The sequence below is a fragment of the Balaenoptera acutorostrata genome, chromosome 13, assembly GCF_949987535.1.
Source record: "Balaenoptera acutorostrata chromosome 13, mBalAcu1.1, whole genome shotgun sequence".
In the NCBI taxonomy this organism is placed as follows: domain Eukaryota; kingdom Metazoa; phylum Chordata; class Mammalia; order Artiodactyla; family Balaenopteridae; genus Balaenoptera; species Balaenoptera acutorostrata.
The window spans coordinates 92642945-92668250 of record NC_080076.1 but is presented as its reverse complement, the minus strand read 5'-3'; the positions used below and the strand labels follow the sequence as shown (position 1 = coordinate 92668250).

The 25306-nt window shown below is 62.0% G+C and overlaps 1 protein-coding gene across 2 annotated transcripts; it reads right to left on the bottom strand.

Moving 5' to 3' along the window:
- Positions 1 to 23713, bottom strand: MMP17 (matrix metallopeptidase 17). 2 transcript variants are annotated; one of them, XM_057527378.1, is made up of 10 exons: positions 23484 to 23713; positions 13588 to 13720; positions 12645 to 12774; positions 11832 to 12115; positions 10699 to 10875; positions 9071 to 9170; positions 7325 to 7407; positions 7073 to 7225; positions 3756 to 4013; positions 1 to 3003 (listed from the first exon to the last, which is right to left on the bottom strand). In XM_057527378.1, the coding sequence occupies exons 1-10, from the start codon at positions 23634 to 23636 to the stop codon at positions 2690 to 2692; spliced, it is 1785 nt and encodes a 594-aa protein (XP_057383361.1). In that variant the 5' UTR covers positions 23637 to 23713; the 3' UTR covers positions 1 to 2689. The 2 variants fall into 2 exon arrangements, with proteins under 2 accessions (XP_057383361.1, XP_057383362.1); XM_057527379.1 differs by lacking the exon at positions 23484 to 23713 and adding an exon at positions 17345 to 17384.
- Positions 23714 to 25306: the final 1593 nt, after the last annotated feature.

Sequence of the window (25306 nt, the reverse complement as noted above, 5' to 3'; positions counted from 1 at the left end):
TATTTCCATGGATTTGTTCAGTGCCCAGATCCCTGGTTTGCAGCCCCTGGCGGGAGCAGCTGTTGTTGCTACTACTTTTACTGCTAATTTGTCCTTTAGGACTGAACACAGAGATGCACCACTTCTGTGTCTACCGTTTACTTCATGTGAGACAGAATTAGTGGGAACGTTTTATAAAATGGTCTTTGGCTTTAACACAGGAGTAAGACCACCACCCACCATGAGAGAGCCTGGGTTCTTGTAGACCCGGTCCACTGCCGGCTCTGACCCACGGGCTGTGTGCCCAGGGGACCTGGGGCCCCTATCATGAGGGCCTAGGACTGCCCCCCCGACCCCCCGCAGGCTGCTGGAGGATGAAGTGGGACCACGCGGGGGCGTCCTTGATGAGCAGAGGTAGCCTGTTCCCCCAGGAGGGACCTTTAGTCCATCTGGTGTGGTCGGATGGGCGGAGACCCTTCCTGGGTCCAGGGACCAGATGGCGGACAGATGGATGTGAGATGGGGCCTGGCCTGGCTCAGTGAGCATGGGGCCTGGCCGGGAGACTGCCTGCCTGGCCATGGCATCCACTCATCCCGGGATGGGCCCTGAGCCTGCCTCTGCTACCTGGGCATCAGGTAGGGGTGGAGGTGTGCAGCTGCCGGAGCCTGAGCTCTCTTCTGAAAATGCGAATGTTTCTGCCTCACCCTAGAGCGGGGCGGGGGGGTGATAACTTCCCACAATGCAGGGAATGAGTCCCAATGCCTTCGAGCAGCCTACAATCCCCCACGTGGGCTGGCCTTGCTCGTCCCGCTCTCCTCCTGGAAAATCTCGAGGATGCAGGGTCTTCTGCTGGAGCAGGCCCATTGCACCCCAGGACGTGTGCACTTGCCCTCCCCCCCCCGTCCCCCCACCCCGGCCGGCCTCTTCCCTCTGATCGCTGCACAACCAACTCCTTCCCCTCCCTTTGTTTCTGCTCATTCCCCTGCTCAGGCGGCCTTTCTGGAGCCCCCTGGAAAGCAGCTGTTCACAAACTTCCCCGTGTGTCACACTTACAGGATGGGGGGCGGGTAACCCATGGCCAGCCCCACCCCCAGCCTTCTGATCAGCAGGTAGGGCCAGGCCCGAGAATCTGCATTTCTACCGGCTCTGGTGAGGCCGATACTGCTGGCTGGGCACCCTGCCTGGAGGAACCCCTGCTCTGAAGCAGCCCCTGCAGGGGCTCTTCGCACCCCCTCATGGCCTGATGCTCACCTCACCTACCCTCCTCTTCCTAACCGACACCATTTTTGCTGCAGGTGTTCACCTCCCCCAGCCCCAGGGAGGGGTGGTGATTCCTCTAGACCAGAGGTTCTCAACCCAGGTGACCCTACCTTTGGGGTTATCTAAGGCCGTGACAGGGATGGGCAAGGACCGACCCACCCCCATGTCCACGCACCCCCAGGAGAAGCACTGATCAACCACTCCCTGCCAGTGGGAGCGGGCAGGCAGCCAGGGCTTCTGGGAAAGGTCGCCCTCCCGGGTGAAGGGGGTCCAGCTCCCATGCCTCGCCCCTCCGGGTGGGAGAGCAGCGGCCGCCGTCCTGGCCTCGGAGCCCGGGGCAGAAGGAGCAATGGGGTGGAGCCACCTCCCCGCACTTCCTGTTGGGAGGCCCTCCAGGGCATTCGGGGTGGCAGACGGCGTCCCAGGTGCCTCACCCAAGACCTTGTCTCGTTCTGCACGTTCCACACTGAGAGCAGTACCTGCACGTGCAGGTAGGCACTCCATCCATCAGGGAGGGTTGGGTGAACGTGCCAGAACCCCAGGTCCTGAGACCTGACTCGGCCCGACCCCTGCCTGCGGGCAGGAGGCTCGTTTCCCTGAGCTGGGCCTCAGCTTGTCCATCTGTGAAATGGGTGTAATGTCCCAGGGGTCATGGAGTTGTCAAGGAGGCGCTGGGCAGGAAGGTGTTGGTGACCACTGCACAGGCCTTCCTGGAGGCCCCCCACCCCAGAGTGCAGGTGGTCTGGGACCAGGTCTGCAGAGCCTCTTGAAGCTCCGGAGGACGCCCACGCTCGGACCGCCTGGGCACGTCAGGGAGCCGAGCCTGAGCCGTTACAAAGCAGGAAGAGATCGTGTTTGTCTGAAACGCGTCACAAGGGAAGCCCACCACGGCCCCAGCTTGGGGGCTCGCCCGTGGAGGCGGCTGCCCTCGTCAAGGCCCACTGGGACCGGGAGAGGAAGCCCCACGGGCGGGCGGAAGCACCAGGGGCGGCTTTGCGGCAGGTGATGGGGAGGGGATGCCCGTGGGCCTCCGGGCTGCTCTTGCCAGGGCCTGCGGACCTGATGTAACGCCCCCAGCCCTGCCTACCCCTGGCTCCTCGGTCAGTCTCCGTGAGATTCAGTCACTCGCTCGCTGAAAGGACGGCTCCCGGCCCCGATCCGGCCGGGACGTGCCGCAATCTCCCCAGCTGGCAGAGGGCAGGCAGGCCAGGCGGGCGCTCCCCCTGCATCCGCGCCCGGGGAGCAGCGCCCTCTGCTGGCCTCTGCCGAGTCGGGGAGGCTGCACCCGGTGGCCTCGGCCCGGGGGCTGGTGGCGCCGTCCCCATCTGCAAGGCGGGGTCCGCTCTGCAGGGACGCTTGGCTCAGGCGCTGGAGGGGCGGGCATCAGTCCTTGCACTTTGTGGCTCTGGGCCGTGGCCCCTTCTGTCCTGTCGCAGGCCAGCGCCGAATGTCATAGCGCCAGGGCCCGGGCCGCTGTCCACAGGAAGCTCAGCAGCGCGGCCAGCAGTGGGTCCGCGGCCCGCGGTGCTGGGGCGGCGATGGAGGTGCAGGAGCAGACCTCGTAGGCGTCCTCTGAGCGGCTGTGGTCGCGCTGCCCCGGCCGGGCGTGGGCCCCGGCCTCTCCGTCTGCGCCCTCGGGGTCAGCGGGCGGGTCTCTGCAGACCAGCCAGTCCCGGGCCGTGGACTGCGGGCACCCGGGCGCCACCTCCAGCTCGCCGTCCAGCACCTTCCAGTACTCCGTGCCGCGGAAGAAGTAGGCGGCACCTGGGGGAGAAGAGGGCAGGCAGCTGAGCTCCGGCCGCTGCAGCACGCGGGATTCGGTCTAGACGGCAGGAGGACGGGATGCAGAGAGCTGCGGGGCCAGTAGGGAGGACGGACGTAGAACGTCTCAGGTGAGAGCCAGAGTCTTGGTCTCAGCCTCCGGGGAGCCCATCTGTGGGCACTCAGAGCATTACAGGCCTGGGAAAGCTCAAGGAGCCGCCTGGAGGCAGGGGGATGGATGAGATGACCTCTGCTTTTTCCCTATTTACTGCGGGTCTACTATGTGCCAGGCTGTTCTAGGTACTGGGGACATGGCTGTGCAAATAGAACCAACGACACTTCCCGTACGGGTGGAGCTGCTCCTGTGGGAGGGTGGTGTACTTCTCACTGCAGCCAGGGGGCGCTGCAATGACGTTTGGGCGGAGGCCTGACCCCGGTGGGGAAAGTGTTGGGTGGGGGACGCATGGCAGGCGCAAAGGCCCTGGGGTGTGTGTGTGTGTGTGTGTGTGTGTGTGTGTGTGAGAGAGAGCAGGAGGCGAGGCTGCTATGGCTGGAGGGGTGACGGGGGCGAGGAAGGGATGAGGGGAGAGGTGAACAAGTGCCAGAGGGGGTGACCCAGGGGCCCCTCCGGGGGCGGGTGGTGTCCGCGGCACGGGGGGCGGGGCAGACGCACGCATGTGCCCCTGGGTCCCTGCTCCCCAGGTGTGGAGACCGAGGCAGCCCCGGACTCGCCCCTCCCCCGGCGCCCGGCTCACCGTCGGACCAGCGCATGGCAGCGTCGAGCGTGCTGGGGACGCCCCTCCATGGGGGGCTCTGGGCGGGGTGGCCAGGGTCCATGCGCCGTGTGTGCTCATCGTAGCGCCAGTACAGCTGGTCCTTAAAGAAATAAGTCTTGTCATTGTGGGCCCAGGAGAAGGCAGCATCGACGCCGCCCGGCGGGAGGCCGAAGTCCGAGATGGGCCGCGGGTATCCTTCCTCTACGTTATTGTCCTTAAACACCCAGTATCTGTCTCCTGGGGGCGAGAGAAAGAGCCGTGGGCCCGGGTTCGCCCAGCGCACCGGGCGGGGGCCCCAGCCCTTGCCCCTCCCGCAGACGGACACCCCGATGCGCAGTGCCCACAGTGTAACTCCCAGGAGGGTTCACTGAGCGCCTGCGGTGCTCCCGGCAGGGGTCCCACACGTGCCCGCAGCCTGGGGACGCGGGGCCAGATGAGGCGGCCATATCACAGATAGGGGGCAAGACCCCCCACCCCCCACCCCGAGAAGCCACTTTGGTCAGCGGGGCCGTGTCCACTTCTGCCGTGAGGCGGGCTGGGCAGGAAGGGCACTGGGCCAAGGCCCACCGGACCTGCCTGTGTGCTGCCTTGTCAGCTTACACAGAAGCAGAGGTTGAGAAATCACCAAGAACTTCAAATCTGCATGTAAAGCTTTTGGAAGATGGTGTGATTAAGATCCTTGTTGGGTATATCCTTGACTGTGCGCTCTGGAAACTTCCTTAGCTGCTCTGCCACAGGGGGTGGGAAGTAAAATTGGGTGTGTGTTGCCACGTCCCCCACTCCCACCCGGGTTTAGCAACAAATCAACCCTGTTATTTAGAAAACAAATGAGGGCATTCCCTGGCGGTCCAGTGGTTAGGACTGTGCTTTCACCCTGCAAGCTGCAAGGTGTGGCCAAACAAAACAAAACAAAACAAAACAACAAATGAAAAAAGAAACAAATGAAAAAGATACAAATGAAAAAGAAGCAAAACATTAAAAAAATCTTTGGCTGGACAAAGGACTGGAACAGACATTTCGCCAAGGAAGATATTCAAATGGTCAGTAAGCACATGAGAAGATGCTCAACGTCACTAGTCATCAGGGAAAGGCATGTCAAAACCATAATGAGACACCACCACACGCCCACTAGGATGGGCACTATCAAACCCACCCCCAGAAAACAGCAAGCGTAGGTGAGGATGCAAAGAATTGGGCACCGCTGGTGGGAATGTAAAATGGGAGCAGCTGCTGTGGAAAAAAGTTTGGCAGTTCCTCAAAAAATTAAACATAGAAATAGTGCAGGATCCAGTAACCGCACCCCTGGGTATATACACAAAGGAATTGAAAACAAGTTCTCAAAGAGCTACCCATGTCTACAGCAGCATTATTCACAATAGCTAAGAGGTGGAAGCAACCCAAGTATCCATCGACAGATGATAAAATGTGGTCCATCCACACAATGGAACACTACTCAGCCTTAAAAAAGGAAGGGAATTCTGACACCTGCTACAACGTGGATGAACCTGGAGGACATGATGCTCAGTGAAATAAGCCCGTCACAAAAAGACAAATCCTGTGCGGTTCCACGATATGAGGTCCCTAGAGCAGGCAAATCCATGGAGACAGAAAGCAGGCTGGTGGGTGCTGGGGCTGGAGGAGGGGGAGGGGGAGTTAGTGTTTCATGGGGACAGAATCTCAACTTTACAAGATGAAAACGCTTTAGAGATGGACGGTGGTGATGGCTGCACACAGTGTGAAAGTACTTAATGCCCCTGAACTGTACACTTAAAAATGGTTAAGAAGGTAACTTTTACATTGTGTGTGTGTTTTTTTTTACCACAATTAACAATAATTTCTAAAAAATCATCTGTCAGAGACTGGCAACAACGGAAGGGAACGACGGCACAGCTGCAGACAGGGCCCCGCGCAATCACAACGAGAAGGGCTGTGAGGCTTTCCTGAGTGGGCACACACGTGGGGTGACGTTGACAGGGCAGCCCGACCTACTCCAGCTGACGCTGCCAGGCAAGTGCACAGGCCCCAAGTGCCCACACTGTCTCATATTTCAAGTCTGGAGCTGTGTCTTCTCATGGGGATCTCCCGATTTTTAAATGTTAAGAAATAATCCAAGTTACTTAGAAGATGCCAGGCAGGTCCCCCCACCATGACTGTGGCCAGCCCTTGACATCCAGCCTGGGAGACGGCGATTCCACTGTCAGGGGGCGCGCCAGGGTGAGTGTGGAGGGATCGAGCCCAGGCACCACACAAGGGAGGCCAGGCTCGACAGCCTGGGTCAGGGCAGCAGGGTGGCTTCACTCCGGGGACCTACAGACCCTGCACCCCCAAAACACAGCTGCACGTACATACAGCAGTGCGTGAGGCTGAGGAAGGCTCACAGCCCCCGAAGCACCCACAGAATTGGCCGGGCTCAGTCTCCTGCTGCAGGCGGGGCACCTTGCCTTCTCCCCAAAGAGACAGCATGCTCCCCAAGAGCAGGAACCACCTCCCCAGCCCAGCCCGGGAGCGGGGCTGTTGAGGGTGAAGTGACACCCCTCCTCCAGTGGACCTGTCACCCTGGACTGAGACGGGAGAGCAGTTTCCCCCTGCTCTTAGACTAAATCCAGCTCCTTCCCACGGCCCCTCGGGCGTCGACCTGCACTTCCCACCCCCGCCTCCTCACCCTTCACTCTGATCCAGCCTCATCACCCTCTTCCAGGTTCTTTCAATCAGCAAGATTGTTCCTGCCTCAGGGCCTTTGCACTGGCAGCTCCCTCTGCCTGGTACAACGTTCCCTCGGGTCTATCTGAAATTAACTCCCGCATTACTTGCAGGTGCTTATTGTGTGTCCCCCGCCCCAGAATGAGGGCAGGGATTTTCGTGTCTTGCCCACTGTGTGCCTGCGGGGCCTACCACAGTGCAGAGCACATAGCAGGTGCTCAATAACTACAAATCGGCTGAGTGCACAGATGAACGGGATACTCTCTGCTCCGAGCTCCGGGCCCGCAGAGCAAAGCACAGGACCGGCCTCCCGCGTGGACGCGAGCTTCGGGGGTCCTGGGGAGCGCGGGCTGCGGCCCCCGGTCAGCGATGCCCGGACCCACAGAGCAAAGCACAGGACCGGCCTCCCGCGTGGACGCGAGCTTCGGGGGTCCTGGGGAGCGTGGGCTGCGGCCCCGGTCAGCGATGCCCGGACCCACAGAGCAAAGCACAGGACCGGCCTCCCGCGTGGACGTGAGCTTTGGGGGTCCTGGGGAGCGCGGGCTGCGGCCCCGGTCAGTGATGCCCGGCAGGCACCCAGATGGGGGGGCGCCCACCTTTGAAGAAGACGATCTTGTGGTCACTGGTGCGCTCGTACACGGCATCCACGCTGTCCAGGTGCAGCGGCAGGCCCCGCCAGAAGCGGTGCACCTGTGCCGGCTGCAGGGACACCAGGTGCCGGTCCCGGGTCAGCCGCCAGAAGTACTTGCCTGGGGGGACACAGGGGGTGGGGCTGCAGGTGGCCGGCCTGGGGCCCAGAGTGGGGTCTGCTCTTCTGCCCGCCGGCCGCTGGACCCCGAGGGGGTTACCTTTGAAGAAGAAGGCCTCGCCTCGGATCTGGGCCACGGCATCAAAGTGGGCGCTGCATCTGTGGAGCACATCCTTCCTGGGCCTGGGGGCAGAGAGAGGGCCGGGCTGGGAGGCAGCCCCACTCCGAGCTGCCCTGGGGAGCTGGGCTGGGCAAGGCCACGGGGACAAGCATCCCCGAAGGACCCTGCATGCCCGCATCACCGCCTGCAGGCCCAGCGACCACAGCAGTTTAGTCAAGAGAGAAAAGCAGGTGAAACTGAGCCCCATGCTCGCCGTGCAGGTTGGAAGGTGGATCCCTGAGCGAGCGTCAGGGAGCGCTTGGACGAGCAGGCGCTCTCAACGCCGCCAGCGAAGCATCGAGAAGCCAGCCGGGCACTTTCTACAGAAACGCTGAGCGTGCGTGCCGGGACCCCGATTCTGAGTCTGGAGCTCTGTCCACGGACAGGACTCACAGCAACATCATTTGTGACGACAGAAGGTCAGGAACTTAAACGCCCACCAATCCAGGACTTAAAAACAGGGCAGGGCACACGCGTACCACAGGGCAGCTCAGCTCAGAGGCCTCCACGGGCCCTGGGGCCAGAGCCGAGGCACAGAGCAGCGTAGGAGACATCCCACTGGGTTCACGTGTGTACATCTACACGCTTGGCTTTCTATACACGTGTGGAGTCTCTCTGGAAGGACACTCACACGCACAAATGTTTGCCGCAGGGAGGGGACCGCTAGGCCAGCGGTGAGGACTAACTTCTCACTGTGAGCGCTTTCTGTGCCTCCGGAATCGTGTACCGCTGGCAGGTGTTACTTATTCAATAAATAAGTGCAATGAAGAACAATAATAACACAAGTTAGAGCAACATCTGTTGACCTCAGTGGAAATTCACCACATACAGCTGAGTGAGAAAAGCATAAAAACATCCCACGTTTGGAAAACCAAACCTCAAAACAAACCAAACCACGGAAGCCTAAATACACAGATTTCTGTTTGTATTTTTGTGTTTAGTGTTTTGTGTGAGCGTGAAGGTGGCAAGGAGGCATGCCAGGCTGTGAGGGCAAAGGTGGGAGGGGTGGACGGGGACGCCCCCCTGCAGATTCTGTGGCACTTGTTCCACTGGGGGTGGGGGGTGAGAGTAGGCGGGCTCTGACCGCTTTCACCACAGGGTTAGACGAAGCCAAGGCTGGGCCTTAAAAGGCAGACAGCTGCTGCGTGGCCTCCAGCACTGCCAGCCCTCCGGATGCTCCCTTGGGACAGCCACTCTAGGAATCCAGCCTCCGGCACGGGACACAGATGGTGCCCAGCTGAGCCCAGCCTTCGAGTCAGCCCAGCCCAGGCACCAGACCTGAGTCAAGATGCCCCCAGACGATTCCAGCCCCCAGCAGATGTTCCCAACACTGTGGAGCCGACCCCCGACCCCCGACTGTGCCCTGTCCAAGTTCCTGACCCACAGAACCCACGCGCCCAATGATATAGTGGTGGTTTCATGCCATGAGGCAGGGCTGCTTGTTACGCAGCCATCGATGACTGACTGGGACGAAGGGTGAGAGGAAATCGCACGTTTGAAAGTCAAGGCCTCTGCACGGTTCTGGGCTGGGGTGAGCGGGGCTCCCCCCCACTGTCCGTCCATAAGAAAAGAAACTAACTGTCACTCAGGGCTCAGCGGGCCCAGAAGAGCCACGAGCTCCGGACTCTGAGCCGCTGCTGGGGGCCGTGCTGGCTGCAGAGTGGAGACGAGGGGCCCACGGCTTACGGGCTGCTAGAGCGATCGTCAGGGGGCTCCGGCAGGAGGGGCGGCTCCTCGGGCTCCGGGGTGTCCGGCTGTGCCGTTGGGGACACGGACTCCCGCACGCCTGTGGAGACAAGGAGGCTGGATCGGGCCCAGCACACCCGCCTCCCTGCAGACCCCACCGCCCTTCCTGGAGCCGCCAGGACGGAGCCGAGGCCATCGGGTGGGTGGCGCTGCGTGTTGACCGAGCTGAGCGCCGGGCTGCGGCGGCGAGCAGGACAGGGGAGACTCCTGTCCCCGGAGCCAGAGCATCGTGATGCGTGAGAAGGCACAGGTGCCTCACTGACTTAAAGGCGTGTTTATACCCCCCCCCCCGCCCCCCAACTCCACTCCTGCGTACAGACCCAAAGTAACAGAAAACAGGTGTTCAAACACAAAGCTGCACGTGATTGTGCACAGCAGCATTATTCATAATGGCCAAAAGGTGGAAACAACCCAAATGGATAAACGGAAGAATGGATAAACAAAATTATTCAGCTGTCAAAAGGAATGAATTACTGATGCATGCCATGACGGGGATGACCCTGGAAAACACATGCTAAGTGAAAGCAGCCAGACACAAAAGGCCACACACTGTATGATTCCATTTATGTGGAATGTCCAGAAGAGGCAAATCCAGAGAGACAGAAAAGTGACGAGTGTTTGCCGGGGGCTGGGGAGTGGATGGGAAGTGACTGCTAATGGGTGAGGTGGGATGGCGGGGGGCGGGGGGCGGGATGAGAACATTCTGGAAGTGGAGAGAAACGGTGGTTGGACAACATTGTGAATGTACCAAATGTCATTGAATAGTTTGCTTTAAAAGGGTAAAAATCGTAAATTTTACTACAATAAAAAACGTCCACAGATGTCAGAGGGTGGTAAGCGCTGGGGCAACAGTGAAGCGGGGGGGGGGGGGTCCAGGCGGAGGGGAGAGGCTGCAACGTGGAATGAGGGGAGGCTGGCCTCTGAGGTGAGGCACTCGATCCCGGGCTTTAAGAGGACTGCTCTGGCCGCTGTGGGTAGGGGCAGATTGGGGTGGGGTTAGGGAGACCAGCGTGGAGAAGGGGGTTGACTGGGGGAGGGTTCATCACCCCCGCCTTGCTCTTGCAGCTCCCAGGACAGACCTCCTTCTGCCACATTGCCTGATGTGTCCCCAGCAGAGGGGGCCCTGGAGCTGGCCCTGGGTCGGTCCTGGCTCAGCGCTCCCATCTCTCAGTGGGGACGTGGAACCTACTTCACAGGTTGTAAAGACTGGATGACTTAATACATGTAAGTGCTTTGAGTGGGCCCTGGGTCGCCATCAATGTCAGCTGTCACAACCTGAAACCGTCTGGGGATTGGACGTGGGATCTTGCCCGGGGCTCTGAGATGTGCTCCGTGGAAAGGGCAGCGGGGCCCCAGGTCCTAGGGACCCCTGGCGACACAACTCACCTGCTTATTCATTCCACACACACTGCGAGGCAGCCAGCGTGTGCCAGGCGGTCCCAGATGCTGAGCACGCAGCGAACAAGACAGAACCAGCCCTCTTACGTGGGGTTCTGTGCTCTGGGGGTCCCCGGCACTGCTGTCCCCATCCCCGGGCGACCCATGACGGCTCTGGGGGGAGGACTTACCGTACAGCTGCCAGACGCGCACCCTGTCCTCATAGGGGAGCCCGTAGCGCAGCGGGTCGCCCACTGGGCCCTGGTAGTACGGCTGCATGATGGAGCGTGTGGCCGCCACGTGGCTCAGCCCGATGGCGTGGCCAAACTCGTGGACAGCCACTGCGAACAGGTCCATGCCGTGGGCATCTGGGGACACAGGAGCCAGTGAGCCCAGGGAGGCACCGCCAGCTCCTGCGGGGCCCCGAGGACGGGACCTGTGAGGTGGGGTGAGATGAGTCCCCCAGGCTGGTTACAGAGGAGGCCCCGGTCCTGGACAGACGGGTCCTGTGGAGTCACTCAGGGCTTGTCTGCTTCCTAGGAGGCCCTGTGGAGTTCACAGGGGCCTCTCGGGCCCTGGGGGTCTCTTTGTCCCCCTCACCTACCACGTGCCCCTCACAGTAAAGTTGGCAAACTATTCTGTACAGGCCACATGGTAAATATTTCAGGCCTTGCTGGCCATCAGGATCCCAAGTTATAGGGGTCACTGTAAGCTCCCTCAACCCCACAGCACTGAATAGATTCTCCAGGCCCCATAGGACGGGCCTGGGCTCCCATCAAGGCATAAAACCCACAGGTTCTACGGGGCCACTTCTGGCTCCTCCAGCTGGGATGGGCTCCCCAGCCTGGTATATAGACTCACCCTGCAAGGCCCCCGTCTTCCCCACCCGTACCCACAGCCTGTGCCACGCGGCTCTGCCCCTCATCCCACCTTGAAGCTAGGGGCCTGCGACTCCTTTGGACAACGGGACTTAGCAGAAGTGATGGCGTGCCTAGGCCTGCAGAGGCCTTACAAGCTTGCACTCCCTCTTGGGAGCTGGACCAGGGCGAGGACAAGCCTGGCTCATGGAGTCACGTCCCAGGCCTGCGAGCCCAGCCCGGGTCTGCCAGGTGGGTTGCCCGTGCCAGAGACGGCTGGTGAGGTCAGCCTGGAGGAGGACGCAGAGCTGCCCTCCCGAGCTGGACGGGTGCCCACGGCTTTAGGCCGGGGAACCGTAGTGGTTTCCTCTTCCTGGGGGGCTGGTGTGGCCCCCTACACCATCGTGGGCTCCACCAGGGGCCGGGGGTTATGCAGGGTCCCCGGGGCCACCCCAGCCCGGACGCACCTGAGGAGCGGAACGTCCAGGCCTCGTCGTCGTCAAAGTGGGTGTCCCCTGCGGTGTGGTGGTCGCCCGGGAAGAAGGCGTGGGCCACCGCGCCGCCGGGGCCGTCGAAGGGGTAGCGGTCGTTGTGGTCAGCTGTGGAGAAGTCGATCTGGATGTCGGCGGCACTGCCGGCCACCTCGTGGAAGTTCAGGGGTGTGAGGTCGCTCCAGACTTTGAGCGCGTAGTGCATGAGCGCGCGTACCGTGTCGCGGCCCAGGGGCGAGTCCCGCGGGAACGTGCGGACCCTGGGGCAGGCGGGGTCAGAGCTGGGTCGGTCGCCGGGTCAGTCGCGGGGACAGGCCCAGTGCCCCTGCCCCAGGCTGGAGCGCGCTCCCTGGAACAACTTGCCCCGGGAGGGTTGGGGTGGGGGCGCACCGGGGCCCTTATTTGGAAATGGGGTTTGCAGACGTAACTGGGGCGAGGATGGAGACGAGTGCATCCCGGATTAGGGCGGCCCCTAAATCCAGTGAGTGTCCTCACAACAGACAGAAGGGGACACAGACACGGAAGGAGGACACGTGAAGATGGAAGCAGGGAGCAGAGCCACGGGCCCAGGGCTGCTGGCAGCGCCTGGACAGGGGCCGGGCCGGATTCTCCCTCACAGCCTCCAAGGGACTTGGGGCCCCTGGATCTCGGATTTCTGGCCTCCAGAACCGAGAGGATAAATGCCTGTCTCTTAAGCCCTGGTCTGTGGGTGCTCATTTTGGCAGCCCCCCCCCACCCCGACACCCAGACCCCCGAAAGGCCAGGCCAGGTGGAGCCCCGCCCACCCACCTCCATGACAGGTTCCTCCTGCCCCACTTGGTCGGGGCGGGAGCCTGGCGCCTCCTTCGAGCCAGGGCTGCAGCTGGGAGGTCAGGGAGGGAACAGCGCGGGGTTCTCATCAGCGCCAGGGTGGCCTCATCTGCAGGGCGGACGGGCAGGCGGGGGTCAGGCCCAGCGCGTGCTCACCCCCGACCTGGGATTCCCAGCAGCCCCCCGAGAGCTGGCACCGACTCCGGTCCCGTCCCCCTCGCTTCCTGCACCGGGTCTGGGGGACGAGGCCCAGGCCTCCAGCTGTGTCGGGCCCCCCTGCCAGGGGTACGTCCACAGACCAGGATGGGGGGCTTTCCAAGCATTTACTAATGTACGGCAGGGCGCTGAGCAGTCGGAGGGGGCACGGCCCCAACTCGGACCGTGGGCCAATGTCCCCTGCATCTCACGGGACACACACCCGACCGGCTCTGTGTGTGACACACGTGTCTACTCCTGAGAGGCCTGGGGACAGACATGTTCTGATCAGCTGGCCCTTCGAAGAGTCTTTACAAAATTGGAATTTGTGGCCAAAATGTAAAAAGTGGGGTGCTCACATAAACCCCCCAGATTTCTGGTTTCTCTTGGAAAGCGGGCAGTTTCAACAGCACAGGCCTGGCACCCCAATGGGGCGACTCAACTGGGGCGTGGGCGGCCAGACCCCACTCCGACAGTTGGCCTGCCTGGCCCGTGGCATGGAGTTTGAGACCCCAGTGAAAGTGTGGAAAGGGGGTCTGGGTGCGGCTGGTACACACTCACCCCCCCGCTGTGCCCATGGCCGGGGGGACGGGGAGGGGGATGACGGAGGGTTCCCATGTGGCGGGAATCCTCCCTCCCACCCCAGGACAGCAGGGCAGGCTGAAGGGGGCAGTTAGGAGGAACTGGGCTCAGCTCACCCATCTCCCCCTGCACCCTGAGAACTGACCCAGGACGCCAGTGGCCTCCAGGCCTCCGAACCGCTGCATGGCCACGATGGCCTTGGACAGCTCCTCTGGCGTCTGCAGCTGCCCCGTTTCCGGGTCTGCTGGGGGCAGGTAGCCAAACCTGCTCAGCCACTCCTGCGGGCAGAGAGTACAGTGAAGGGTGGAGGTGGGGGGCTCAGCCCCACAGAAGAGCCGCCTGCCTGGGGCCATCACTGCGGGGAGGGGCAGGCCTCTCCTAGCCCAGATCAACACTCCAGCCCCTGCCCAGTAGTCCACAGGGCATCTCATGCTCCTTCCTTGCCTAAGTGTCTTAATAAACTCGATGGCCCTTAGATGGGTGGGCTTGAGCAGTGCACAACCTGTGCGACTGCTCATGGCAGCCTGCCCCACCTCACTCCTCCTGAGGCAGCAAAATGCCCAGGGGACACTTAGGAAAGTGAAATTTTTAAAAGGTTATTTAACATCATGAGTGCCAAATTCAGGCCCTGAGCTGGCTTGTGAGGCAGCAGTTTAGGACCCAAGGTCTGAAACCCACGCTGAGAAAGGCAATGGGCTCAGAATCTGGTTTTAGGAATCTGGTTATGAGCTGCATGTGCACAGTAGTTAAGAGCCCAGACTCTGGAGCGAGGCTGCCTGGGTGCAAATCCCACCCAGCCCCTTCCTCACTGTGCAACTGAGGCAAGTCACACCCCCTCTGGGCGGTTTCCTCACCTATGGATGTGAGGATATAAAGAGTTAGAACGTGGAAATGCTCACATCAGCCCTGACACAGGTACCCTCCATATAAAGTGCATGTTGTCAGCAGACAGCTCTGTTGCAAAGTGCCCCAGTGGGGGTCCTCTGAGCCAAACAGGAAGCAGGAATGGGGGGCAACCCTTTTTACCACGGACACACATAGAACCCCTTTACCATCTGTGGGGGGCCAGGGGACAGGGAGGCACCAATGCCATCCGTGGGGACCTCCTGGGGGGCTTCTGTTTCTTCAACTGCCACACGGTGTTCACGCCCATGCCCCAAGCTGTGTGACAATCCCATAAAAAGCACTCAGCCGGGCTTCCCTGGTGGCGCAGTGGTTGAGAATCCGCCTGCCAATGCAGGGGACACAGGTTCGAGCCCCGGTCCGGGAAGATCCCACATGCCGCGGAGCAACTAAGCCCGTGCGCCACAACTACTGAGCCTGCGAGCCACAACTACTGAAGCCTGCACGCCTAGAGCCCGTCCATGCTCTGCAACAAGAGAGGCCACTGCAGTGAGAGGCCCGCGCACCGCAGCGAAGAGTAGCCCCCCTCGCTACAACTAGAGACAGCCCGTGTGCAGCAACAAAGATCCAACGCAGCTAAAAAAAAAAAAAAAATGTCCTAAAGGATAAAAAAAAAAGCACTCAGCCATATGGACGCAGTGCCGGGGGTGGGCTCATCACCCAGCTTCCGGAGGACCCACAGGTGGGTGGAAGGCAGGGTTTTGGAGACTCTCTGAGCTCCATCCCTCCCAGACCAGGCATCAAGAAATGCACCAATTTGCAGGTCTATGTTTTTTTTTCTGGTGGACATTTAAAAAATCCTTGATTCATTTATGCTACCTGCAGGGCCCCCAGAAGCTTGTGAGTTTGCAGCCCCTGCCTGAGGACTCCCCGCCCCGGGGATCTGCCCCCACAGGGGGCCCAGTGGGAGGGGGTCTATCCTCCTGGAATTCCCAGGGAATGCAACTGACCAGGAGGGTCCTCAATGATTTGCATATAATTTGCACACACCTGCAGCAGACTAGCTGGATTCCCTCCTTTTCAGGAAACACTGAGTCCTTGCTGGGGTCTCTCTGTTCCTTTACCTCCTCCTCAACTCCTGAAGGAAGCCCCCAGAATGTGCAGAACTGGGGGACCCGAGAGACCCCCCTCAGGTCTGGGGGTCCCTCTTAGGCCCAGGCAGGACAGTGAAGAGCAAGCAAAGGACGCTCCCAGTGGACACCCCACACCGACATCCTGTGCTCAGACGAGGGGAGCACGGGGGCCAGACAGGCTCACCCCTGACCCTGGGCTCTGCCCTCTGTGGCACTGAGGCCTCTGCCACCCGAGTACCCTTCTTTCGGGAGGACCACCCTTCACATCACTTCAAACACATTTAAATGCATCCCATCAGCCGGCAACAGGATTTACTGGGTCCCCTGGCTAATCACTGTCTGGGCCCTGGAGATGCCCAAGAGAGCATTCCAGGTTACAGACGTGTATTTGTATCCACTTTGCTGTACTAACAGAAACTAACACGACACTGTAAATCAACTATACTCCAATAAAAATCATTTTAAGAAATGTGTATTTCTGGCTACACATTTTGGGGGAAAGTTTTACATGTATTTTAAGGTTTTGATTCTGCCGTTTTCTTTCTGAAAGTCAGAAAACACACACACACATTTCGCAGGTCTTTGTTAAGATGGCAGGACTGAGCTACAGAGCCTGGAGGCGCCCAGACCACGAGGAATCCCTCTGGAGTTTCCTCAGACCGTTCACGATGCTGGGTGAGGACGCCGTCCCCACTCTCCTTACCAGGTAATGGTCCACCCAGGCCAGTCGCTGTGGGTGGGCAGGGGCTGACACACCCTGGGAGGACCACCCGTCTCCCGGCTGTCCCCTTCTGACCGCAGCAGACCCCTGCTCCCAGCCCTCGCGGGGCTCCGCGGGGTTCACAGAGGGGCTGCGTCCTCTGCTGCTGGGCAGCCTGGCCAGAAGGCCACGCGCAGTTTTGGGCTTCAGGTCTCAAGAGCACTTCAGGTGGTTTGGAAATGTTTGCTAACATTGAAAAGCGGGAGGTTTTAGCCGCAGGTCTGAGTGGCTGGCTCTGTGTCAGCTTGCAGCACGAGGGCAGAGCGGAGGGCCTGTGCCGGCCTGGGACAAGCACCGCTCTGACCACGGTCAGCAGGGCCCTGCCCGGGCCCTGGGCACTGCAGCGCGCAGCCCATTCCCACAAGAATGGGACCAGATCTGAGGGGCTGGCGGGAGGGAGGGGCTCCCTCCCCCCTTTCCCCACAGGCTTGGGCTCAGACATCCCACCTGGCCCCAGTGCAGCTCCCTCCCCCGTCACAAAGCCGGTCCCCTCTCTTCATACCCCCGGCCCACCTCCTCCCCGGGGCCCCCCCAGTGGTGGTGGGCTTCTGTGTCGATTCCTGGACAGCTTGCCGGGGGAAATCCTCAGGAGGTGTCTGACAACAGGACGAGCCCCTGGTGGGTTTGCTGGGGGGACGCCCTCAGGTGATGCATGAATCGGGGGGGACTGAAGAGCCCATGGGGACCCTAGCTCAGCCCTGAGCCATCCTGTTCTCTCGCCTTCGGTGGAGACACAAGCGTCCCCAACAAGAAGCCCCCATCCCTGCTGGGAAGGAACAGTCAGCCCTCGAGCCCTGGGAGGGAGGGGGCGTCTCAGACAGCCCCTTTCTCTCTCTCTTCCTCTCTCCCTCTCTACCTGCCAGCTCGTCCCACTCTTCAGGGAAGACAAGCAAATTCCCAAAGGGCCGGGGTTTCATTTTTTTTCCTGGTAGTACGTACACGTTGGAAGACCACAGAGGAACCAGGCTGAGAAGCTGTCCTCAGGGCCGGGGTCCTTGCGCGGGGCAAAGGCTGACAAAAGCCCCGCCTCAGCTGCCCCTGGAGCCCATGCAGCCCCGATCCCTGCACCCTCCACAGTGGTGCCTGCGCCAGGACGGCCCCTGCGGTGGGGGCCCAGACCTCTTGCCCCCCAGGTGTCCCCAGCCCTGCCCCTCGCCCCCCAATACCTTACAGAGCCTGTGGGTCGCCTGGGCCAGCCCCCTCTTGTGCTCATCCACTGGTCCTCCCTTCACTGTCACCACGGTGACCGTGTCTCCAGGGCAACGAGGCTGTGTGGGCGGAAGGTGAACTTTCCAGAAGGCTGAGGGGGGGGGAGGGGGGGAGCGAGGGGAGCCCCAAACCCGCAGGGGCCGCCCCACCTTGGAGAATCCCTGACAGCCAAGGACATGCTCTCACCCTCCTCCCCGCAAGGACCCCCGTGAGCTGAGCCATTACTGCAGATGGGGAAACTGAGGCCCAGAGAGGTGGGCGTCCTGCCCAAGGCACTGGCAGGAAGTGGGGCGCCGGCCCCTCCCACAAATGCAGTCACCTACCATCCCTGCCGTGGCTTTCCCATTCCCCCCGCCCAGCCCCCGCCTGGTCTTGTTTTTCTCTGCATCATTTATCACTGGTTGACACAACGTGCATTTGTTCACAGCGCTGACGATGTTTAACGATGTTTAACGCACACACCACAAAACTCCCTCCTGACTTCAGCAAAGTCACAGGCAAGCGGGCCATCGCTGCCACGGAGCGGCCTCGCGTTCACGTCTTGGCGGCCCCTCGGCCCAGCAGGTGAGCCGCCAAGCGCAGGCACCCGCGGCCTCGGTGCTGGCTCCCAGGGGGCGCAGCAACCAACCTTCCGCAGACGGGCGGACCCGTGGGCAAGGCAAGGCCGCGCCGTGATGTGCTTTACGGCGCCGGTAAACAAGAAGTGCCTACTGTATGCAGTGCCCCCGCAGGTCCTTCCCATAGCCCCAGGCCTGGCCACTGCTGTCCCCACTTACAGGTGGAGAAATGAGGGCTCGCCGGACGTGCTGGCAGTGGGAGCAGGACTGGAGCGAAGCCAGCCGGGACCCCGGGACGCCTGTCGGCTCGCCGATGCCCCGTGAGGGGCCTGTGTCTGGCCGGGACGGTGGGGACGGACGGCTGAACTGTCGGCGCCCCCCTTCGCCCTCCATCTCTAACTGGACTCCGCCAGCCTCGTCTGTAGGGGGTATGGAGAGCGGGTGTCATTAGCCCCACAGCACAGTTGAGGAAATGGAGGCCCAGGGCAGTGTAGACACCGTCACCGCATTGGGGGAGCAGAGGTGGGCGGGCAGTGGCTTTAGAGCACCCACCCCCAGACCCAAATAATAACAGATCCTTCAGCACCCACTGCGTGCCGCCGGCTCTGCACCTTCACCCACTCATTCCTCAGCGCCCACAAGGGCGGTGTCACCATCACCTCCACGTGCAGCTGCGGAAATGGCTCACGGTCACAGGGCACAGCTCTGGCTCAAGTCTGTGTCTGACCCGCTTGGCCGTCCGGGCGCTAAAGACCCAGAGAGAAAGGAGTTGGTGGCCCCCCGGCAGGGTGGGTCTTCCTCCAGGGGCTGCCGGCGGTTGGGGTGACCCCTCACTCCAGCATCTTCCCCAGGGGGATGCTCCCAGAACCCCCTCTGACGGTCCACCCATCCATCCGACACCCTCACCGAGGGATCCCTGTGCCAGGTGCTGGGGGGACAGGGAAGATCTGGGGAGACACCGTCCTGCTGTCTACCCAGGAGGGAGTCTTGTGCGGAAAGCCAAAGATAGACATGTGATAAGTGTCACAGATGATAAATGATAAGTGATCCTAGTGGCCAACGATTATTGAGCGCTGCTCAATTACTCACAGCACCCACAGGCGAAAGCTGTGAGAACAGGGGTCTGTGGGGTTCAGTTCACGCTTGGCACACAGTAGGCGCTCAATAGAGAACTACTGAAATGATCTTATAGGTGGGCGCTATTATTATGACCATTTTACAGATGAGGAAACTGAGGTGCAGAGAGATCAGGACACTTGCCCACGGCCACACAGCCAGACAGTGCAGAGCTGGGAGGGGAACCCAGGCTATCTGGCTTCAGGGCCTATTCCCAGGACCGCTGTGCTATGAGGGGAAGTGAGACAGGGTGGAGGGGCTCCTTAAATGGGTGCTTGGGGGGGTGGCACCTGAAGGATGAGAAGGAGCTGGCCAGATGATGAGCCGAGGTGAGAATTCTTGGCAGTGGGAACAGCTAGTGCAAAGACCCTGTGGCAGGAACCAGCCTTGGAAGTTCAGGGAGCAGAAAGGAATGGGTAGGACTGGGACACAGAGGGAAGAGAGGATGGAGGAGTGGGCGGGCGGGCCAGGTAAAGGCGAGAAGTGGGCTCCGCATCCTGCCCAGGCCACTGTCCATCCGTCCCGAGAGCTGGACAGCGCCTGGGAGGGACACAGCAGGCTGTCGGCTAGCGTGTGACAGACGCACCCGTCACCCCTCCCGTGCTCAGCACAGGCCCTGCACCCACAGCATCTCACTGGAAGCTCCGAGCCACCATTAACCGAGAGGCAAAAACCACATGCACGCAAAGCACCCTCGGAAACCCCCAGGAAGGCACTGCGTCAGGGAGGACCCCGGTGAGCCCTCAAGCCCTTGTCCCCGTTCCGGCACCCCCTCCTCAGAACATGAAGGCAGCTTACTTCCTGCAGACGCTGTGGTGAGAGATTCAGGGGCATCACCCAGGGAACGTCCCCACTGCCCCGTTCTCATGGTCCCACTTTACAGACGAGGAGACTGAGGCCCACCACTCAGATCCCAGGCTGTGAGCAGCAGCCTGGGATCCACACCCAGAGGCTGGTCCCAGAGCCCCTTGAAAGAGCAACGACATTTCCTCAGCTGCCAGGCTAGTCGCCAGCCTGTTTAGTCAGTATCCACAGTCCCGGGGCTCAGACCACAGGCGGCCAGTGTGGTCCTGCCCACGCCACAGGCCCCCGCTACAGGCCCCCGCGAAAGCACCACAAAGACTTCTCAGTCATCCAGACCCCCAAGGCCATGAGTGTCTGGGAAATGAACTCACTTGTTGACAACGTGCCTCCAGGGTCGGGGAGGGGCCCAGCTGGGTCCTAGGACGGTCACATTTAAGTTCAAGCTCTGGGAGGGGAACTGGGAGCCGAGGCTCCCCTCTTGCCGGCTCAGTGAGACCATCCCTGGTCCCCTTGGTTGGGTTCCCTGACTGCAGCCGAGAGGGATGTTCCTGGCCCCAAGCCAGGTCTGATACGGGTCCTGAGTGCACCGAGGTGCCAGAGGCTTGCTGGGGTGCTGGCACTGAGCAGCGGCGACCCAGAGGCGACTGGCTGAGGCCAGGGTGACGGTGACCCCCGCCACCCCCCTCCCTACCCCCAGGAGGGGGATATGTGCTCACAGATGCTCCAGCCCCTGCCCAGCCCCCTGGGCCGCTGAGGGCCCTGCTTATTCCCGGCCACCCGCACATACTCTCAGCCACAAACCACTGTCACCGTCTGGGTGTCAGAGATCGAAAGACCTGCTGACACGCGTGGTACAAGGCACAAGAGCTCACAGACTTTGTTGCTGGGATAGAAACCTGAGAACAAACTTTAGAGGACGGTGGCAAATCTGCCAACATACGATACGCTACGTGCATGCCTGTCACCTGGGCTCCCCCAGGGCTGGGTCCCTCACATACTCACGCCGCAGTAAGCGGGCATCCTGGCAGCTCCTGGCTATGGCGCAATATTAGGAACAGCCTGCACGTCCGTGTGGGGGTCTGGCTAACGGATGTGACATCCGTGCAGTGAAATGCGACGGGTGGGCAGAAAGAACCGGGAGGACCTAGACGTTCCCATACGGCCGGTTCTCCAGGCTAGACTGGGAAGTGAAACCAGCAGGGCACACAGCAGTGGACAGCAGGCTGTCATCCGTAGCAATAAGGGACCGAGGTCCCCATGCCCTTTTACGTGCCCAGACAACCTCTGGAAGGATCCTCAGGAAATGAGGGAGACAACGGCCCCTGCAGACCCTTCTGTACGGCCTGAATATTTTGCTGTGGGTATTACCTACTCAGAAATAAAATAATGAAAACGGGCCCAGAAGGACTTGCGGCTCAGTCGACAACCCCAGGAGGGCACGGGGCTCTTTTGTCCCGCTCCGCCGAGGCCGAAAGCCCACCGTTGGACGGCGCGCAGGCCTCAATCCGCTGCTTTGTTCTCTGAGGCTCGGGCGGGCTGGGCTGGGGAGTCCCCTCCCGGGGACAGCCAGCGCACAAGAGACCCGCTGGGCACGGCTCTGTCTGGCAGAAGCTGGGTCACACTTACAAAGGGGCCCTTCTCCTCACTGGCAGCCCTAGACCCGAATATCCAGAGTCAGTGGGCCCCTGGGGGCAGCGTGCAGAGCGGGGTGGAGAGGAGTCCTCCCTCCTCCCCGCAAATCCCTGCTGGTCTCCCAGCCTTCCTGCACCTCCGGGTCTGATGCGCTGAGGTGTCATTCCCCCGAAGGCCACCAGAGCCCGCCCTCGGCCCACAAGTCGGGGGCAGGAGGCAGGAAGGTTTCTCTCACTCAGGCTGGAGGGGCCCCGGCCTTCCCTGGGGGGGGTGGGGGGGGTCTCCCTGGTGGGGGGCAGCATCCTCTGCTCTTTACGCGCCGGGTCGGATACCAGGGCCCCGCTGTCTCTGGGGCTCCAGGCTGGGGGGCCACGTCCCCTGCCCAGTGCCCCGGGTGCTGGGGAACCCGGGGGAGCAGGGAGAGGAGGAGGCATGGAGGTGCAAGCCAGGAGCAGGAGTGTGGACCTGACCCGCTTCCTCTGAGTGGGCGGCGAGAAACTTCAGAACAGCACTGGGTGTGATACACGAACTTGGCTGGGCCCGGAGCTCCACGTCCTGACTGTGCGGGCCTGACCCCCAGGAACCCTCCCGTGGGGCCCCTCACAGCTGGAAGGTGGGAGCCTGGTTCTACTACCACCCAGCCCAGACCTAGAGACTTGATGCCCTCAGAGCATGCGCCCCAGGAGGACATCCAGGACACCCCAGGGCCCGGAGGAGGTGGGTAAAGGCACTCCAATTTCAGAGCAGTTTGGCTGGGAGGAAGCGGCTGTGGGGACCCTCTGGCGTCTGGATGCAGACAGCAGGGACTGTGGTTGTTCCCCCCCAGGCAGTTGCAGGGGTTGCGGCAGCTGGGCGGGGGTGGCCCAGCCTGTTTCTCATCTAGAAACTGTGGCCGAGTCCTGCCAACCACGGGGCTGCGGATGCCGCCCAAATGCCTGCACTGGCCTGAAAGCCACCTGGAGCTCGAGAATGCCACCGGCCTGGGAGAGGAGCCTTATCAGCACCCCTTTAGGAGACTGCCGTGGGCCGGGGGCGGGGGCAGGGAGCCAAGGTCCCCGGCCCTGTCCCTTCATCTGTGCAAGTGAGGGCAACTGCAGGGGCGGAAGCCTCAGAAGGAATCTGCTTAACCCACCGCCCTGCTCTCGCCCTCGCCTGGCCTCCCGGGGCCCGGGGGTGGTGAGACCCATAAAGTCTGATCTAAATCTTCCAGGTCCCGAACAGGAGACTCCAAGCCTGGCGGGCTGAACGGGGGAGGGGTTGCGGGAAGAAGCCACTGCGCAGTCCCCCAGTATGGTTTCCAAGCCAGTGGGACAGCTGATACTGAGGGAGGGGCGCAGGAGAAGGCGGGACGGCGACATCCGAGCCTGGGAATGGGAGGGGACTCCACCAGGCTCAGGACAAGGACAAGGGTGGCAAGGCACGGCCGGCCACCCTGGGGGTGGAAGGGGACAGGGCCTAGGGCCAAGACCCGTGCCCAGTGGCGGGGGGGGGGAGGCCGGCTCCCTTGCTCCCCAACATCTTCAACATCTCAACGGAGCAAACTCGAAACCACCGACTTTCCGGGGCGCCCACACTCAGCAGCCCTGTCTTTTTCTCGGTTGTGGGCGCGCACCCCTCCCCCCCGCCACTCCCACTGGGAACGCACTCGGGACCGCCCTGCTCTGGGCGGCTGCGACTGCTGTCCCACCCGCCTCAGGGGCCCCTTCGGGGCTGCACGGAGCCGGGAACGGGGCTGGGGCCAGGTGAGCCCCCAACCTCCGCGGGCTCCGGCGACTGCGGCGGGCTCCGAGCGCACGGAACCCGGGAGGGACCCGCCGCCTCTTTCCCAGACCCGGGTGCGCGCGCGTAAGACACTCAGCCTGTGACCCAGCCTCAGCCTTCCTGCCCAGGAAATGGGTGCAGGGCGTCCGAGTTCCCGCAGGCACCGAGGCGCCCCGATGGGGTCTCCCCGGCCCGCGGGAGCCCCGCATCCCGGCCGCGCACTCACCACTCCCAGGCTGAGGTCCTCGGCTCGGGGCGCGGGTGCGGCGCAGCCCCCACGGGCGGCCAGCGCGAGCAGAAGCAGCGGCAGCGGCGGGACCCGGGCCCGGGGAGGCGGCGTGCCGGGCCCCCGGGTGGCGCGGCGCCGCATCGCGCTCATCGGGCGGACGGCGCGGCGCTTGCAGTCCCCGCGCCCGTGCGCCCCGCGCCCGCGCCAGGCTGCCTGCCCGACCGAGCCCCGCGCCGCCTCCCAGCGGCGGGGCGGGGCATGCTAATATATGCTAATGACCGCCGCCAGCGCTCGCCCCGCCCCCGCCTTAAAGGGCCGGCGCCCCGCTCCCGCCAGAGTCCCGCGCCCCCAGGAGGATGCTCAGACCTCACCCACGCCCCGCCCGGCGAGTCCACACGGGGACCTTGGCTGCGGCGGCCCGAAGGAAGACACTTCCCGAGTGTCCCCAGACGGCCCCGGGGCGGCGGAGGCCTGCAGGCGGGGGCACAGTCCGCGGCTCTGTGCCGGCCCCCGGGGAACGGACCCCGCCTCCCGCCCGACCGCGCGTACGTGGACCCCGCGCCAAGCACGGGTTCACGGTCAGGGCTGGGGACCCGGAGCGGCAGCCGCAGCGCGCCCGGCGGACGCTTGGGGGAGCCTTTGCACCGTGGTAGAAAGGAGGTGGGGTCGGGTGGCGGTGGAGGAGGGAGGGTGGGAGGGGTCGGGGTAGGGGTGGGGGCAGGGAGGGGCTGGGGGCGTGGGGGGAGCCGGGCTGCAGCGGGGCTGGGGGTGGGAGCTCGGGAGGGACTGCGGGAGGGGGTGGGGTGAGAGACTAAGAGGGGCGCGGGCGGCGGCCCTGACTCTGGTGGGGTCTGGGCGCAGCTGGGAGTCAGCGAGGGCCGCGGGTACGTGGTCGCTGTGGGTTTAGGGAGGAGAATGATAGTAGGTGACGTCTGTTGGGAGGTCAGTGCGCGCCCGGCACAAGCTCAGAGCCTGCCATATATAATCGTTCACTTCTCACAACATCTGTCGTGATAGAAACTATCATTGCCATTTTTCAAATGAGGAAACTGAGGCCCAGAGAAATTAAATAACTTGGAGGGGGGGGGTCACAGAGCCAAAGGATCCTGGGCAGGGCGTTCAGATGCAAATGCCCCTACACCTTAGTTCTGTTTCTACAACTGCTCCCCTCCCCCAGCCCTTCACGCCTCCCCTCCCCCCATCACAGCTGGTGCTATCAAGATTGAGGTCCCATTCTACGGACAGGGAAACTGAGGCCCAGGCGCTTCTGCTTGACCCACATTCCCCCAGTCTGAGGAGAGTGGTGGCCCCTCCACCCAGGTGAGGGCTGGGTTTTCGGGCAGAGCCTCCTCTCCACTGTCCTCCCGTGGCTGGGGGCTTGCTCATCCTACCCTGTTACTCTCCAAGCCTCAGTGGCCTGTTCTGGAGCATGGAGATTCTGCACCTGCTCAGAAGGCCGTTATATTGACCCGCTGAGATCACTTGCAGCGAGGACCCTGCATACGATGACCACACAGGCACATCCCCCGGCTTTGCTCAAGTGCTACTGGCAAAAACCTAGCTCAGACTGGCTCTGGTCAGGGAAAGGAAATTTATGGGCTCATTAAACTAGGCCATCTCAGAGCAGGCTGACGTCAGGCAAGGCTGGATCAAGTTGCACAAGGACGTGACCAGAATACGGTTTCTCTCTCCATCTCTGTGTTGGCTTCATCCTCAGGCGAGATCTCTCCAAATGGCAGCAAAGACAGAGCTGGCAGCTGCACCCGACATTCTTCCAGTTTAGCAAACCCGGCCGACCGACTCTCAGGCCACAGTCCCAG